The sequence below is a fragment of the Hetaerina americana genome, unplaced genomic scaffold (genome assembly GCF_022747635.1).
Source record: "Hetaerina americana unplaced genomic scaffold, ioHetAmer1.1.p SCAF_54, whole genome shotgun sequence".
Lineage (NCBI taxonomy): Eukaryota > Metazoa > Arthropoda > Insecta > Odonata > Calopterygidae > Hetaerina > Hetaerina americana.
This window is the reverse complement of record NW_027287139.1, coordinates 2985935-3004593: the sequence shown is the minus strand read 5'-3', so window position 1 is coordinate 3004593 and position 18659 is coordinate 2985935. Positions and strand designations below refer to the sequence as shown.

Here is an 18659-nt window from a genome sequence, read left to right as displayed (position 1 = left end):
ATCGTCTCTTGCCTCACACAGCTTGTTTTAAAACGTCTCGTTTTCATTCGTAGGTGACCCTAATAACATTTTGGACTGCACAATAGAACACAGAAATAAAATAGATAACACGTAAAAGGACATTCACATTATTCATACATGGTCCATGATGAAATATATTATGCATAAATAATTATACATTCATGCACACATATTGGCACTAACATATTGTTACATGAACGCATCGCCTATAAGGAAGGCCACTAAAATTATTTACATTAGGAAGAAATTGGAATAAAAGTAGAAAAAGTTTATAATATTCACGGACGTGTTGGGGTCATAAGGCTTCCCCGAAACGTCCCTCCGTGAATTTTTCTACTTATATTCTAATACCTTTCTACTGAAAATAATTATTACAGTTACCGATTGATGAAATTGATAGTGGGCTGGGAGTATATGGGTCGCTGAAAACGGAAGGGAGTGGATGAAAGGACATGTGTAACAACGAAGACTTATGAGGCTTCGGTTGACGGAACGGGGGGGGGGGGCAATGTCGCTGAGTAAGGTGAAGGTTGGTAGGTAATCTCTCATGGATAGTGAGAATTTAAAAACAATGCTTGAGGAGAAGGGGTCGTCCTGAAGGAAGGAGAAGAGGTTTTAAGTAATTTGGTCATCTTAGGTCCTCCGCGGAAGAGGGATGTATTGAGTTGCCTATTCAATGCCGACTTCCATGTCATGAGTCAAGTCAGCAAATGCTGCTTTTACGTTAGAATGAAAAGTTAGTTTTTTGGGATACATAGCGGTAGACAACAGGAAAATCTGTCATAACATTCGTTCATCGAGTTCATTTAATAGATTCGATATTTCATTACTACCGTTTCAATAATGGGAGCCGTTCCTTTCGAGAACTTCTCAAGTTTGAAAAAATGTATGAAATTCCTTTTTGCTGTAATCAAGCCGTCAGACACATCATGAGCTTTGGAACAACAGGTGTGATCTTAAGGCAAGCTTTTCTTACGTTTCCTGAATCGCCAATCCAAGGGAGCTTACTGTAGTGCCACTTTTCGACGGTGAGGTCGTCCCTTGAACGATCACTGACTGCTTAGCACTGCGGCTAAAATTCCAAATAAAGGAATACACGGGATTAAACGAATTTATTTATAATAAGGGCCAAGTAAATAATGGCTGAAGAAAAAATATATAGGGATTTCAATGTGCAAACAATTTGTTCCGCTATGCTAGAGAAAAAATTTAACCTCTCTGTAAATGTTGTAAGTAGTTATTTAGCGATCATATCAACTGATCTTTCAAATATGCTTCAATTAAAAATATTCAAAAGCTTATTTATTTCATTATTAATATCTCGATTCGGTTTTAAATATTACCGTTACTCAACTTCGTCGCGCGGCATCAGCATGGGGTGATCTTAACCAGAAAGACCCACTCGAGCTAATTTTAGATGGTAAGGCTTTCGTCCTAAAAATACGGGCGGACAAAAACCGACTCCTTTCATAGAGCATCACAATAATTCTTCGCAGCACAGATAGGGATTAATAGTGCTCATCGTCAATAGTCTTTATTGTTATCACTTTAAATTCCATCTGCGTACTAGAAGAGTGCGTCCTCAAGTACTTCCAGAGATCCAAGCAGTACCGTGAGTTAAAAATGCACCATTTCCTATTGAATACTCGACCGAATGAATGAATACTCTCCCTCCCCCCCTTCGTTTCGCATATGAGACCGTCTGACATGCAAAATGTGCCCTATATGAACTTTTGTTCACGAATTAAGTGATATCCGGGATGATATCGCTGCATGTGTAACCCCTGCAACATTGACGTTTACCTGCTGCTGGTATATCACTTAGGACTAGCAGCCTGTAGCAACAGAACACATTCTATTATGCGCCCGAAACTCTAAATATTATCGACACCCATAATATTTTATTGAAATACAAAAACTTCGTGACATAATTAAAAATTCGCGGTCTCAAGACAAGTGAACGGAGTCACAATATTTACTCGAAATATTCTTTCAAATTTTATAAACATCCAATTTTCCAATATATCTTGCAATTCCAGAATGATATTGCTAAAATGAAATTTATTTCCCTAGGAGATGAGAAAACTTAGACTCCGAGACTCTATAGCGATATATCATTTATTTCATTTCCAGAGGCTAAAAATGGAGAGTTCATTTTTTTAAGGTGTGGTCATGCTGTCAGCAAAATTAGAATATTCTATCTATCAATGCCTGCCTGTATATCTATTTCCATAAGTGATTATATAATAGGGACGTCGTCATCCAGGGGTGGAGGGTTGGACTATTAACCGGAGGGCATGTGCTCAATTCCTGGGCAGGGCTCTCTAGGCACCTGCAACTCCTACCAAGCTGTGATTTTTTGGGTTCCAGATCTTTCTGGGAAACCAAATCCGGCTCAGGGAGAGGAAATGGCCCCTGATCTGTGAATTACACTCGCCATTGGCCTAAGTTTGGGTGAACTCTACCATTACCTATCAAACTGACCTTTGGGTTGATAACTGTGATTATCCAACCAACCTAGATTTTTAGGCAAGAACCATATGAAAAAATTTGCCCTGACGTATGAACTTTTAATGGGCTCCATCAAGGATGAGAGATAGACAACCCAATGGTGCATTCCATCATTCAGTATGCTGTAGGTAGCTAAAATAGAGATTGCAATTGGTAAATAATACATATTCAAATGTGGCATTGGATGTTTGAAAGAGTCTAATGACATCCAACTATTCCATCAAGCCAAGGACAGTATCCAACAAAATGCCCAACAGGCAGACTATGATTGTAAGTTCTGCTGTGAGAAATCATGAATGGAGCAGAGGGTATGAGGGACTTTGAAGTGAAATCTCAGATAAAATCAGGAAACTATAAAGGGACATCAATTTTACTTATCAGCAAAGGCAGAATGTATTGCAAAACCCCAGACACTAGGTGGTCTTTCAAGTGAGGAACCATTAATCACAGTAAGCAATCTGAAGGTGGGTTTGACAGGAGAGGGTAGAGCTCATCTTGCTCCAAGCCTTCCCTATACTTGATGTGAAAGACAAACACAAGGAAGGGATGCCACTTTCTTTTGTCATGATTCTTTTGGTACCCAAAAATCACTATGCTTGGGTGAAGCTTAGTGATTTTTGAGAGAGATAGAGATTTCTGAGGCAATATGGTGTGCAAGCCAACCTATAGGCTTCCTACCAAGGGGCCCAGGTTCAAATCCGGAAGGTGGCAGATATTTTTCAGACGTACATACAATATCCATTGGATGGAGCGTTAAGCTGCCTGGCATCTTTCGAAAAGAGTGGGCCAAGGACAAAGCCGGGTTTCTCTCCACCTTTCCTTTCCCATCAGTCCCTAATGGTGCAAATGAACTTAGCTGTTAGTTGTCTCCCCTAAAACTACTACTACGAGATTTCTGATAGAGACCCCATTGATTGGACGCATTAGGCATTAGCATAATAGGTATCATTTTGGCCAAATGATGCCCTCTGTAATGTAAATAAAATTTTTTAAAACAAAGAAAAGTATATGTATGGAATAGTAACTAGTTAGCCATCACCATTATGCACTGGAACTTTGCCCACCAACTGAATTTTTTCTAAATTTTATAGATATGAATCACCATATTTGATGGGATATAAGATGCATGGGCATAGAGGAAGCAGCTCCCACTTCAGAGGAGGCATTAAGGAATAAAAGTTTTTTACAGTCAAGCACTTCATCTTAGCTTATACATCAAGCCTGATATTGGTAGTGATAACGTTTTGAAGTTGGGCTACATAGTACCTGCTGAAATGAATGGGCAAAAATTTGCCTACTGCAGTGAGTGTCCGGGATAAAATTATCCTTTGAATAGGCTCTCCTCCACGCATTGATCCATTTTGAGCCATCATTTTGTAAAACAGTTCAACTTATATTCAATAAAATACAGTAATAAAAAGAGAAATGAGAAAACAACTTTATAATTTTCATATCAGTTTTTGTAGTGGAATGTTTTGATAATTTTTTATGAGACTAAGTCTACAGTCTTCAATATGTTATCAAGCATTTACAAAAATGACTCATTGACATGAAGAAGATAATGAATGTTCTCTCATGCGATTAATACATTTGGGCTTGCAGTCAAAGATGTCCATTGATCCAAATACTGTTGCTTCCAATCATCAAACCAAAATAGAGGCAAATACAGTGATGGAATCAGGGAAGGCAGAAGAACAGGAAATCACAGAACAAAGTGACCTCATTAAGAAACTACAAGACCAACTTTCACTGGTAATTTATACTTTATATTTCATTTTTCAGACCATGCTATTCACAATAACAAAGCTGATGGATCTTTGAAAGGAAGTTTTTTCTAGGCGACCGCTGAAAATGAAACTCAAAAGAGGATGATTGAGTCTCACCTCCTGCAGTTCCAAAACGAAAGAGATTCATGGATTTCTGGTGAGAAAGAATCGCTTAATATTACATCTCCGCCTGATGCTTCAACAAAAGGAGTGAGTGTAACTTCCTATTTGTGGAAAATCAGATTTTCTGCGGTTAAGAATATTTTTGTTACAGATGCAGAGCCATGGATTTCACTTGTATTCCTCAATACCTTTGAGTCAATAGTCATGTTGGTGGCCGGGTAAAATATTTTCTCAAGGCTTAGGATACAAATAATTTCTGTGAATTAATGATATTCATACTGGAAAAGGCAGCTCCTTCAGTTTATAATTTTACAATTTTTTCAACAGAATTCAATGACCTAAGGATGCTCTCTCTCAACTTACATCCTCCGAGTGTGCCTTCTTTGGCGATAGTTTCCAAATATTGTTTTCCACTACAAGGTCATGTCATTTCCTTCTAATTCATTCCACAATCTCAATCCCCACTGACACATGAACTACGATTACCAACTGCATGTACACTTATACAGATGATGTGAGTGGTACCTTGGTCTCCACTTTCACTCACTCTCTTCAAGAGTGTTATTGGCAACCTGGCATATGTTGGTGGCAGCCACTCGTTAATTCATAGCATTTTCATGCGGTTTTCTAAAACTTATAGGCCATTATGTACACGAGGAAAGACCCAGTCACCCCATGAATACTACGGCTTATTGTCCAAAATTATTTTCTATAAAACATACACAATTATTCTACAGCTAATTTTTTACATATTGAGGTTCACCCCTCAACAACTGTGAACCAGTTTGTAATATTATAGAGAGCCCCAGACTGTTGCTTGCATTCCCGAAACAACCATAGCATTGTGTGGTTTACTTTAGAATAACATTTTAATAGGGTCATTTATAACTTTAAATTATTCTAGTTTTTAAGTGAAACACTCTCAAGCTATGCCTTTATTTCTTATCTTGGTTTATGGGAAGAGCATAGACCATAAATTTTAAATTTTTTGAGCAAGCTTTTTGGAAAAATTATTAGTGAAATACATAAATGTATTCAATTGTTCCTGGCTCAACTTTGTGGAAATTCATGTTTATTAAATGAAGAATACAATGTGTCTTTCCTCTGTCCTTTATTCAAGTACATGAATAAAGGACAGTGGAAAGATACATTGTATTCTTCATTTAATTAACATAAATGTATATTCCTATCATCAGGCACCCCAGCAAAAAGATGAATACCAACAACTGGAATCTGCTCTGAAAATCTGCCAAGAGGAATTGAAAAATGCAAGGGAGGAATTACAAAAGGCACAAGAGAGGATTAATTCCCTCGAATCACTGTCAAAAGGTTCAACGAATACCGGCAGAGATCAAAAGCATACAAAACACCCTAGCGACAAGAATCCACCTCAGCCTTCAAACTCTGCAGCAGAGGAGGGACTGCGTAAAGAAAATGAGAAGTTACGGACTGCACTGACAACGGCAGTTGCTCGGCTTAAGGATAAGACGATGCAAGCAACATCAATGGAGCAACAGAATGTACAATTGAGAGCACAGGTTAGCAGGATTATTAGAAGTTATCCTTCAAAGTTTAACAAGCTATAATGTGAAGTAATTAACTTCCGCATCATTAGATTAAGGTTTTGTTACTTGCTTGTTTAAAAAACAAACCATAGTGAGTTTAATCCTGTTTTGCGCATCCTTGGTCTCTTTTTTCTGACCTGTTTTAAGTCTTCAAATATTTTTAGGATATAGTGAAATCATTATTACACTATGCATTTGTTTTTTTTTGCTGGCAGAATAATTTTTTGATAGTAATGAAGTTTTGTAATTGGGAGATTAAACTGTGATTTTAAATTTGGACATCATAATGCTTCCACTCCTAATATGAGTAAATCATAAAAGTGGTGAATGAATTACAAAGGTGATCCAATAGCTACAAGTATCTGATTATATTTTGCCTTGACACCCATGACCCCAGTGTTGTAACAGTGAGCACGTGGCTCACCACATGGTTGTTGCTGCAATGGCATGAAGTGTAATTGACTAAATAACAGAAACAACACAGTTAAGTACCCAAATGAACTATATTTAATTATTCCCTTGGCACAGGTTGTTTCCCTCAAAGAAGTGACTGGGATTACCAAGGATCTTCTGGGAATACGCAATTCTGAGGTGGAGCACCTTAGAGGCGAAATGGAAGCCGTAGAAGCCAAAATCCAGGCCGAGAAAACTCAGCGAGCACAAGCTATCGAGCGTGTGGAGAGGGCAACCCATCTCAATGCGAGCTTGAAACGAGAATACGAATTTCAATTGAGCACTTTCAAGAAACTTCGTTCAAAATATGAAGAAAAGGTGACATTAAAAGACTCCTCTAAATTCTGTGACTATTGAAGGCTGTTTTTGCTATCAAATGATTTCTCATGGACAAAATGGTTGGCTTCTTGACAAAGTTCCTCTTGCTCCACTAAAGTGGCTTGCATCCATTTTTAACTGTAGTGCAAATGAATGAGATACATAAATCACATTTAACTGAAATGAAATCCTTGAATTGAGTTTGCAATAGTGCATTAACTGTAACTTTCATCAAGCATCAGTATCACGCTTACTTGTCCAGAGAAAGGTACACTCCAAGAGAGAATCTTTTCTCTTGAGGTAGGATAGGTACCCTCTTACTTATAAATTTTCCTCCATGGCTATACACTAAGTATTCTTCACTTTTGATATCTGTGAAAAATATACTTATTATCATCTCCCTTCATGTTAATTGAAGGAATCAGATTCACTGCTCTCGTATACCAATGTTGTTGTAAGTTGCAGCATATAAAAATCACAGTCATTAAAAATTAAGGCAGATCATTACTTACCTAGTGAAATTAATGCTTCCTTTACATTATAGCACAATAGATAAAATCAAAAAAGAGATGATATATTCTATATAAAAAATATTTTGAAGATTCAAAAGTACTTACTAATAGTAAATATTGGTTGAAAATATGATGTTTAATTACCTCAGTGAAAACCGATTTTAACTCTTAAATAAAGCTGATATAAGTGAACTAAATACCTACGTTAAACAATTTGCTATCTATGGCAGAACTACTGGTGACTATTATGTACTCTAATTAAGTACACTCTTTGATATTTTCAATTAATAGATTTCCTTTCTGTATGTCACTAGATGGAACTACTGGCATCTGAAAATCGAAGACTTGTCGCAGAAGCCAACGCTGAAGGCAGACCTGGAGTGGCACTGGATATTGGACCCATTGTCACAGATGATGAGGAAATGCCTCAGCACTGACTGATCTACAACCTAATTTCTTCAATATATTTAAGAATCACCAGGATGAGGAAAGTATCCATGTTTTGGCAAAAGTAAAATAAAATTTCAAATAAATATTGGATGAGTGTCATTTGATTTGGATATTGAAGATGAAGTCCTATAGAAATTTTTCCTAATTGTTAAAGTAAGATATTATGCCACCTTATTTGTTTCTCAAGCGTTGATCAATGAATTTTATATTAAAAATATGAAATAAAATTACAAGTCAAAGATATACATGCACTTGATCATATTACTTCAACATTATCTCCAACATCAAACATCACTGAACAGACCCTGTACCACTTACCCTTCATTCACTATCAAAGTTTTTACTTCTGGTACTAATATCATCGTCAAAAAGTACAATGATTTCTGCAATATGCTCTGCCGCCTATATTATCCCAGTAAAATGAAGTAGTAACCAATGGCATAACACATTGTAGGGCATGATTTAAAATCCTAAGCAATGGTAATAACTTTCTCACCGACTTCCATTCTGAAAAAAGAAGACGTAAAGTGGCCAGAATAATGACATCCATAAGAGTCAATGATAAAATAACAAGATGACATAATGTACTATCTTACACAAGAGTTATTATAATTTTCATGGAAAAATAATTGCTTTTATTTATAATTCTACATGCACAAAATTCTCCTTGGTTATTGGAAAATAGTACATTTCACATTGCATGTGCAAAATTAAATCTGGTGGGTAATTGAGAAGTTGGAACTACTCCATTTCCTATTTTAAATGGATGGCCTTTCAGTAAGGGATATTCTTATCAGAACTCACAATCAGTTTTGCCAGTAATGTAGTCTATTGGTGTATTGAATATTGACAAGTTGAGACAGTATTGTCCAGTCCACGCAAGGAACAAATATTCAGTCCAGTGAATATTCGGAATACACGCCAAAAATCAAACAATGACTATTATGTATTGGATATGCTTTAACATATCTATGGTTGGATATTTATCATCACATAGTCATGCATCAGAACAGTAATTTCATGATAAAAGTTTACGATATAGTAACTTCATAAAAATAATTGTCTTAATCAAATGAATAAAAAACTTGGGTGATAAAGTTGAAACCTTTCTGCTGTATATTGGATATACACTATATATGCAACGTACAATTGAATACCTATACTTGGATATTGGAGGATATTTGGATAACACTTGCATGCAATTCTTATTAGTAATTGTGCATGCAATCAGGTGACACGAACGAAGTAGAAGAAAACCCCACTGGAACAAGCAAATTCATCCCAAGGGCCAACAAGGATAGCTCATTTTGCAAAAATGTGAAAACGGACTCCTCTAATACCAGGTCTAAATTCAGGTGACTAGGCAAAGATGGGAATACCAAATTACCATGTGCTCAAATTTATATCCTAAAATGTACAATCTGTGAAAAATTAGATAGCTGAGCTTGAGGTCTTTCTACAAGAAAATAAGAGTGATATACTTTTATTGACTGAGCACTGGTTGCTATAACAAGAAATTACGTGTTATGCTATTAATGATATGAACTTAGTTACTTCATTTTGCAGGACTGACTACAGAGGTGGTGGTGTTGCCATTTATTGTAAGTCCTCACTAACTATTTCACTTGTTCAAGTTAGAAATAGTATTAAAAAGATAAAAGTGTGCTGCTGTGATACTATGGTTGAAAAAAACTCTCTTAGGTTTACTGTAGCCTATAGATTGCCCAGAGCATGTTTCAGTACTATTAAAAATGACCTTAGTGATGCTATTCAGATTCCATTTAATGGTAAAATCGAAAACCTATTAATTTTTGGTGATTTCAACACCGATTTGTTTGTATTAAATTGTTTCAGGCTAAACTTTGTGGAAGTTCATGTTCATTAAATGAAGAACACAATGTTTTACAAAGAATAACACTGTTGGTTTCATTACATTGATGATATCTTTGCTATATGGATATAATACATACATAATTAAGTACTTGATGATGACGCCTAAGCATTGCAATGAGTAGTACAAAAATAAAGAAGAGTGGAAAAATACATTGTGTTCTTCATTTAATGAATTGATTTGCTTCAGACTTCTGTGATGAATCAGTTACTTTCATTCATTCCTTCGGCTTATCAGTAATCAATAAGGATCCAACAAGAGAATCCTCAAACTCTTCTACCATTATTGACCTAGTTGTATCTAACTTACCAATGAATGTGATTGCATGCGAGACTGTGTTTCATCAACTCTCAGACCACTTTACTCTAGCCGTTGGACTGAAGTTGGAAGTCCTTGGCTCCAGTTATCCTAATTATGTCATTTTATAATCCTGTAAATATTAAAGTATTCTTGACGTGCCTCAAAAAACAATTGTGGGGGAACAATGACAACTCACTTGATATTGATGCTAAATTGAATCATTTCCTTGACAAGTTTGTAATGATCTATAATCATGCCTTCCCTTTAAAAGCCATTACTTCCGAACAAGGTCATGGAAATGTCAAATGTCTACCGGAGCTGCTTGATATGGCTGCTTGGGTAAGAAATCTAGATTTTTAGTGCAAATTTTTACACTCTTACCTCCATAAAAACTATGTTAAACTTCTTAAACAATACAAACTTGAGTTTAATGCATGCAAGAGAAATTACTGCAACCAGTGTATTTCAACATCAAGTAATCTTAGCAAAACTGCATGGAATGTTATTAAACAACAAACAAGCAGTAATGTGAGCTGAAAAAATCCTACTTTCATTAAATTCAATAATATTCCAGCATCAAAACCACTTGATATTGCTAATTACTTCAATAGTCAATTTTGTCAACTTGGGAAAAGTAGTAGTACACCGATTCACAATTTGAAAATCTGTACAAAATCAATAATTCTCACACCATCAGACTCTTAAGAAGTTGAAAAAATCATCATAACTTTTAACAGTAAATTGTCTGAAAGGTATGCAGGGGTACCTATACTAATCATTAAACTGGCAGCCAAGACTCCCTCTCTCAGATATTTTTAAACCGTCTCTCGCTTAAGGTCATTTTCCCACTGCACTTAAAACCTCTTTGACAATTCCTATCCATAAAAATGGATCATACAGTGAATCTGAATATTCCTGGCCAATTACAATCACTTCTGTTTCCACTGAGATTTTTGAAAAGCTATTTTACAATTGAGCTGTTAACTATTGAAGCCACTTCAATCTTCTGCATTTTTCCCAACATTGCTTAGTAAAGGGAAAGTCAACCATAACTGCAGCCTTTCAACAACTGTAATAAATGAATTCATCTGGGGACTCTAATCAAAAAGAAGTACCGTATTTTCCCATCAATAACATGCGCATTATCTATATAAAAATGTCCAGATGATTGCAAAAATGAATGTGTGCATTATGCAATGAAAATTGAAAAAATCCAAACATAGGCGCATTTTTACACCCACTCTATATAATTTTTACACACTCAAGATAACCATGAAGCTCTGGGCGTGTGGCATCTATAAAAATTCAAGATAACTACAAAGTTCTGGGCGCGCATTATACAAAAGGTGCACATTAATGATGAGAAAATACAGTAATTGGTAATTTTTTGACTTATCTAAAGCACTTGATACCATAGATCACAACATACTCTACTCCAAATTAATTACCATTGGAATTAATGGCATTGCTGTATCATGAATTAGGTCTTACCACTCAAATTGTAAACAAATGGTCCAGATAAATCTCAAATATTAGTCTGGTGCCAGTATTTTTAGGTCCAGCCTAGTTGAAACGAATTGTGGAGTACCTCGAGGCTCAGTACTAGGTCCACTCTTATTTATCTTATTCATAAATGACCTTCACACTTATTTACCCAATAGTGAAGTAATATTATATGCTGACTATACGTCTAAATAAAGCATGGGGCCAGATGTTAACATCTCTGCTCGTCGTACTCCAACAAACGTGTCAAACTGGTGTAGGTCAAACAACTTGCTATTTAATGAGAATAAAACAATTTCATAATAAAATTAATACACCTATTTTAAGTCCTCCTCATAGAGCTGATTCACATAAATCTATTCACCAGTCGACAAAATTTTTGGGATTACCTCTAAGTATAAATCTTGACTGGGATTCTCATGTTCATGAAAAAGTTATTAAAAGGCTAATGGGACATACATGATCAGGAAACTTACCCCGACAACCTCACTTGAGACTTTGATACTGGTATACAATGCCAAAATTCATTCCTACTTAACCTATGGAGTTATTCATTGGGGGAGCTCTAGTGCAGCAATGAAGGAATTTTCTATGCAAAAAAAAGGCCTGTAAAAGCAATGGTTATGCTCCCATGAACACCCAAGGAAGACCACTATTTTAGGAACTGAACTAAATGACCCTGCCATGCATATACATCCTTCATTGCTCTTTACGTGTAAGAAAGAATCGATGTTTGTTTTTACCAAATTCCACCGTGCATGATCACTTGACATGTGGAAGGGAGAATGTGTACCTGAAAAATCAACCACTCACTATATCAAAGGAAGGTCCACATCATGCAGCCTCACTTATTTATGATAAACTGCCTACGGACATGAAAAATAAGTCCCCTGAGACTGCCTTTAAAACTGAAGTTAAGAAGTTATTCTCCTATAGTGTTACTCCAATTTTGATGAATTATAAGTTGACAAATTGTTATTGGAATGATGTTTTTTGTGCAATTTTATGTTCTGCGCAGTAATGTTTTTGTATATTATTACTATTTTATTTCTTTTCCTTACCCTGCTGACCGTGTTCTATGTTATGTACTTGACCAATAGAACAATCAAGTTATTATTATTATATCCAGTGGATACCATGAATATCTGCAGTAGGTGTACATTGCATTTACAGCGGATGAACTTGCGTTGCATGGGGTGTGTACACATATCAACAAAACTTATCATGATTATTAACATAGAAAAATTATAGCTTCAATAGGCATCAGATAAATTTGTTCATTCTACATGTATGTATAAACTATAGATAGACATAAAACTAGTCATAAGAATAAAAACTACTTCATCTGCTTCAGTGAGTACACTGAAATATGAATACACATTAATACAAATAAAATTTTTGAAAACATCGTAACTTTTGAGTGATTAAATGATGATTTATCATTAATAGGTAAACAAGTCACTAAAATATATTCTACTTGTGCCCTGATAAAGCCAAATTTTTAGCACAAGATGAATTTATTTTAATGAACAAGGAAGAAACCGAGTGTTTCCACTAAATAATATCTGCGGAAATGCTAAGTTAATTGATTATTCCTTTTTCCTTAAAATGGAATTACATGAAGTATCTGAGGACACTATCCCTCAATGTAATTATATTCAGGGCTTATTTAATTCCAATACCTTCAGTCTGATATTTAGACAGATGATAATTTGTAAAATGTAATTTTAAAATATGTTACCCTGCAACTGATAATTTTATAAGACAGATATTTCTTGCAGCTTAAATAATACACCAAATAGCATCAGCAAATAATTATTCTTATAAACTACACCCAAAACAAATGTTCTCTGGGAAGCAGTTAACCTTGAATATCATACCAGCAAATATTAATTGTTAGATATTTAATCCTACCAGAGTACTGCAGAAAGATTCCTGAGGAATGTTCAAAGTGTTTCCTTCTGGGACCCCTTAGTTTGCCCTGCTAGTGTGGCTCAAGCCTTTTGAATCACCATTGCTACGCCCACAGGGCAGGAATATTTTTTGAAAAAATATTTGCCACCTAGTTATTGAAATATGCAGTACTGCTGAGTGTTTTGCTATTGAGTGGTGCAATTGAGGATTCAGCATGCAATATTCAAGATGGTATTAAATGATTAGGTACCTAATGATAGAGACCTTATTTGTTAAAAAATTTTCATTGTTATAAACCATAATTTACAATTCAAAGTACACAATTTGTACATTTATCTTACAATTTCACTTGCCAATTCTCAGGCAAAAATATACCAACAATTCAACAACAACTGGGGATGAACAGAGTGGAGATTTGCGCATAAACAAGACTGGATAAATCAACTCATGGTGCTATTTTCTATTTCAACCAACCTAGACATTTTTGGTATCTCCCGCTACAGAAGTGGTTCAAGGCCATCAGACCAGTGCTTACCTTCAGCATTCGTTGCAAAAATAATCACTTCTTCATCAAAAACATACCAAACTAGCAATTAAGTTCACATCTCAGTCAATGTAACAATTTCAAATAGGTTTTAAGTTATAGGTGTTTTCCAAGCAACAATGAATCCTTATTTTTACCATATGGTTTAACCATCAACAGATAAATGTAGCACCACTTTATAGGAAAGAAGATGCAAAGAACAATGATTCAACCAAATTATGAATTCCAACTGATTATGTAGTGAAATTTTACGCCAGTTATTAGTTCTCTGAATGTCAATCTTCAAAGAAATAAAAACAAACTATGAGCCTCATTTGAGTACTTTTAACAGTAATATTTTAAAGTTGAATCATTGCAGTCCACAACTTCTTAAGGAATAGGATGCTATTTCCTAAAAAAAAAGAAATTATTCCATAAGATTGAGTACTCAGATTTACACAGAGCATCAAATAACAACAACACTTTACGGGGTCATTAAACTGACCCAATAGTACTCTGAACTCCCTTGCCCTATCAAAAAAAAGAGCTCTCAGGATTACATTAATTTAAAAACCTCCATTATTTTCTCTCCCCACATTCTCTCAATTCACTTTAACATTTCCATTCATATATGAAAAATCTGGCAGTATGATAGAATGAATATTTGGCATTTGTGTTTGGCTGACCCTCAGACCAGTCCTCAGCTGCATGGAAGTTTGATGAGTTTAATCAACTGATACTTGAAACAGCCTGCCTGGTGCATAAAAATGAAAGAACAATAAATTTCAATTATGCCAATCTTTGGAAACTACAGTCCTTGAGAGATCAATGCTCAACAGCATGTGGTGTTTCTAAATAAATTCAGTCATAATTAAAAGTATTCCCATTGTTTTTTCTCTCTGGCAGACTGGGATATGTGTTATCTAAGTATAATTCATGATTGGTTGTAAATGAGTTCTATGGGATAGGGACAGAATTCTCAAATGTGTGATTCTTAGAACCATGGCCATTTTCTCAGAAAAATCTCCAAACCATTTCTACAGTCAAATTTTTTCCTGACTTAAAAAAATTGCCATTCTCAACATTTCATCACTAGCAATCAAATGATCAAACTCTAATAATGTAGCACTCTAAGGACCCTTCTGAAAAATTCAAGGGTCCAGCACAAATCACACACTCATTCAAACAGTCACACACACACAAACAGCCACAACGCATGCACGACGTGTACTCACACTCATTCACTCATGCAACAAGCATTCACGGACACATCAACCTATTTCACCTCATTTGAGAGAGGGGTTAATAAAAAGGTGTCATACATTACAAGGTTTCAATGGAATATGCTTTCTGGGCACTTAATAGTAGTGGCAATCTTTAACATCCCGCTAATTATCAGCATATTACAGAATCCTGAGTTCATATGACAATATTTATCATCCTTTCATTATTAATTGTAAACTGACTCTGAATAATAGTTTCTCTGTCACACACAATTTTCGGTCATAGTATACACTTTTAAAAAATCTGCAGCTCCTCCGCTGGGGTATTTTCTGCACCCATTGTGTGCAAATATAATTGTTAACTCAGCACATGTATGCTGTCCTCTCAGAGCTGCTTCAGCTTGAAATATTTCATATCTGTAATGGAAAGTTTAATTAAAAACCTCTTTTAAGCACCCTATTCATATCATACAAAGACTTTTTACACGTGTACCTACATAAAAACTGACCAAATCGTTGTGCCAAATAAAATGTCCCAACCTATATTGCCAAGTGAGGGAAGTGTGTCTGGTTCCATTATTGGGTAGGTGCTATTGCTACCACTGTTATTGTTCATTTGAGAAAAAGACAACTTCATCGAGAGAATTTCAATTTTAAGGTTGAGTTGCCATTCAGTTTTCTTCAATCACTGTTAAAGAACAATGGAATTTATTGCCATTGCTCATTTGAGTAAAATACAGCTTTGTCTTTAAAAATTTTCGATCAATCTAAAATTTTCAAAACTGAAAAGAATGCACAAAATTTTGATGCTCCTTAAGGATACATATATTGCACTGCCTCTGTTTATAACAGTGGTATACTGCTTGTGAGACATTTTTAGACCGTGTAAGCAAGGAGCAATATGCTTAATTGTATAAGCACAAAGACTCATGAAAGAGACATATTAATCAACAAAAAAATTTCATTAATCGGTTGACAGAAGAGAACAGTCAGGAACAACATTGAAGAAAAAGACTACATCATAGAAATAGTCTGGATTTTTCTTTTACGGAACACTTAAGTATCTGCAAGTAACTGCAATTTTGAAAGGAGCTGACTGGAACTAAACAAAATGAATGGATTATGACAGATTATTTAGCAGAATGGCAAGTAGCAGAAAGAAGCCTTTATCAAACCATTGGTTGGAAAGTTAAAGCAAAATGATGATGAATCTACTTCTTGGGTATCCTTTGTTGATAATAACATACTATTCTGCAAACAACTACAGCCCATGGTTACATAAATCATATTTTATTCATCTCCTTCCCCAGTGAATGGAGTAATTTATTAATTCTCAATCGTACATTGGTCATACCTTTTTTAGCTACCACATGGATAATACCATCCAATTAATGCGCCAAAAAAAAGAAATAAGGGGAATAATAGAATGTCTTGGAGAGTTTTAAAGCCAAAAAATTAAAAAAAAACTAATTTTGACTTGGAATTCAATTTGTAAGAAGTATAAAATCTAAGTAGGACAGAATCAACTAGATCAGATGTAAGAAAACATTTACTTGAGCAGTTTTGAAGAGAGAAATGGCCATAGAAATGGATGAATTGAAAGGCTTGTATTGACAAAAGGATCACCAAAAAAGAATTGATGATAGGCATAACAGTAGGCAAATAGGAAGATAGGATTAATAGGGACATGCAGCACTATATAGATCTGAAATATGTCCATCAAAGCAAAAGGATGAGAGTAGATTATGGTGCTTTTGAGGCATGGGTATGGAGAAGAATGGAGAGCGGTGAAGTAAGCCCAAGAGGTTCTAAATATGGTGGGCAAATAGATGATGCTCCCAGGAGAATCCTGAAAAAGGCAGGGAAAGTGGAAGATATATTGATAAGATATATACCGGGTTATATTGAAAGAAGGTTGGATATTGAAGGCTGCAGTAGAAGGAAGAATGTTAGGCAATTGGGCAGAGTGAGGTTGGAAAAAGGCTTTCCGGACATCATTAAAGCATTATAAATAAATGAAAGGACTAACTTTGTAGTTCCACACGAAAACGATTTATTCACACGACCCGGGTTTTGAAGTAAAACTTCATCATCAGTTTTACTTCGAAATCCGGGTCGTGTGAATAAATCGTTTTCGTGTGGAACTACAAAGTTAGTCCTTTCATTTATTTATAATGAATCGGTTCCATAAAGTTACGCCAGAAACCATTAATCATTAAAGCAGGAAGAAGTTGTGAAGAACTGATCAAGGAAATAATGTAGGCGGGACTCAAACCTATAAACCTGGGTCAGGTTAGCTAGGAGGAGCACTAGCCACCTGACTAATCATCACTGACAATTAATTACATGTAAACAGAATTTTCCTGGATATTTAACTCCCACTCTTAATTTCATGGAATTAGTTATGAAACACCTTTGAAAGTTCTTAATTTATTTATGTAATAAGATAACAAATTTTAGGCTATACATGTTCATGACAATGAGCCTAATTAGTTATTAATTCTCACATAAGGCTAAAGAGGAGATGGGATTCTAATTTTGGGAATGGAGTTTTGAAATATAGAGTTAATTCGGATAGCCCTCCATCTCCTATATTCTGGAATTAATCTGCACCTGAACAAGTGTTCGCACATTGCTTAGTAAAACTCTATGGATCACCTACTTGCCCCAGCACATGCCAACAGAAGTCCTAAATCACCCTCTACATTAATCTGCACAAAACTAGAAAATGCACATCATGGTTTCCATAGGCTCACTATGCATATTTATGGCAATGAAAATAGTAAAATATCAAATAAGCATGTTATGCATCCTTTAGATTACTTAAGGCAATCAATGAGTCATAGTAATAACCTTTAACTTTATACAAATTAAATAAAGACTTAAGAACAAGAGGTAATAATTATTGTCAGGCATGATAAAGCATCTTGAAAGAAATGAAGAATGAGAGCCTCAAATGTAACAGAAAACCTATGATTGATCAATAATATTAAATAGGGCTATGCATGAAAATTGGAATATCGAGAATGTATATCAATATTTATGTCAGTTGAAAGTGAACTGATTATATATTAGTGTTTTATGTATTCAAGCAAAATATGAAAAATTATAAACAGGGCAATGATAAATTAATTTACCTAAAAGAGGATTCAATCAACATGAGATTTGAGTTCCTCTTGTGTAAGGCAAAACCAATCTGAATTCGTGATCACATTTGCTCCTCCTCCTTATTATTAGTCAGGCTCTTCTGGCTCTGTTAATCATTTCTCTCGATTCAAACCAGCCTTGGCTGTGGAATAGAAAAAAACTTCCACTGTCCTGAAGCATAATTCTATTCCCTGAAAGAATAAAATTATTATCAAATAATCACTTGTCAATAATTCAACTGCTAATCTATAATGAATAAAACATGTTGTCTTTGAATACATATAATTATAACTTAATGGCACTATAACTTTTTTGCCATAACGGTATTAATTTTATAGATTAGCAGCTACGGATTTTCACTCTGAGACTTAATTATTTACATTTAGATAAGGATTTAGCTGTCAATTATTACCACCCATTCTTTCTTAACTTCAAATGC

General features: G+C 35.1%; 2 protein-coding genes across 4 annotated transcripts in view; one reads left to right on the top strand and one right to left on the bottom strand.

Annotated features, from left to right (window-relative positions):
* Positions 1 to 1423: 1423 nt before the first annotated feature.
* On the top strand, positions 1424 to 7802 carry LOC139694764 (homer protein homolog 2-like). 3 transcript variants are annotated; one of them, XM_071593273.1, is made up of 7 exons: positions 1450 to 1633; positions 3624 to 3834; positions 4135 to 4284; positions 4371 to 4508; positions 5618 to 5959; positions 6515 to 6757; positions 7584 to 7802. In XM_071593273.1, the coding sequence occupies exons 2-7, from the start codon at positions 3811 to 3813 to the stop codon at positions 7704 to 7706; spliced, it is 1020 nt and encodes a 339-aa protein (XP_071449374.1). In that variant the 5' UTR covers positions 1450 to 1633; positions 3624 to 3810; the 3' UTR covers positions 7707 to 7802. The 3 variants fall into 3 exon arrangements, with proteins under 3 accessions (XP_071449375.1, XP_071449374.1, XP_071449376.1); XM_071593274.1 differs by lacking the exons at positions 1450 to 1633; positions 3624 to 3834 and adding an exon at positions 1424 to 1441; XM_071593275.1 differs by lacking the exon at positions 3624 to 3834 and having other exon boundaries at positions 1451 to 1633.
* A 5823-nt stretch (positions 7803 to 13625) lies between these two features.
* Positions 13626 to 18659, bottom strand: part of LOC139694749 (unconventional myosin-Ia-like) — a 151489-nt gene continuing 146455 nt past the window's right edge. Inside the window, exon 26 of the mRNA XM_071593253.1 lies at positions 13626 to 15490. The gene's annotated coding sequence lies outside the window, so the exon portion shown is untranslated. The remainder of the gene's footprint in view (positions 15491 to 18659) is intronic.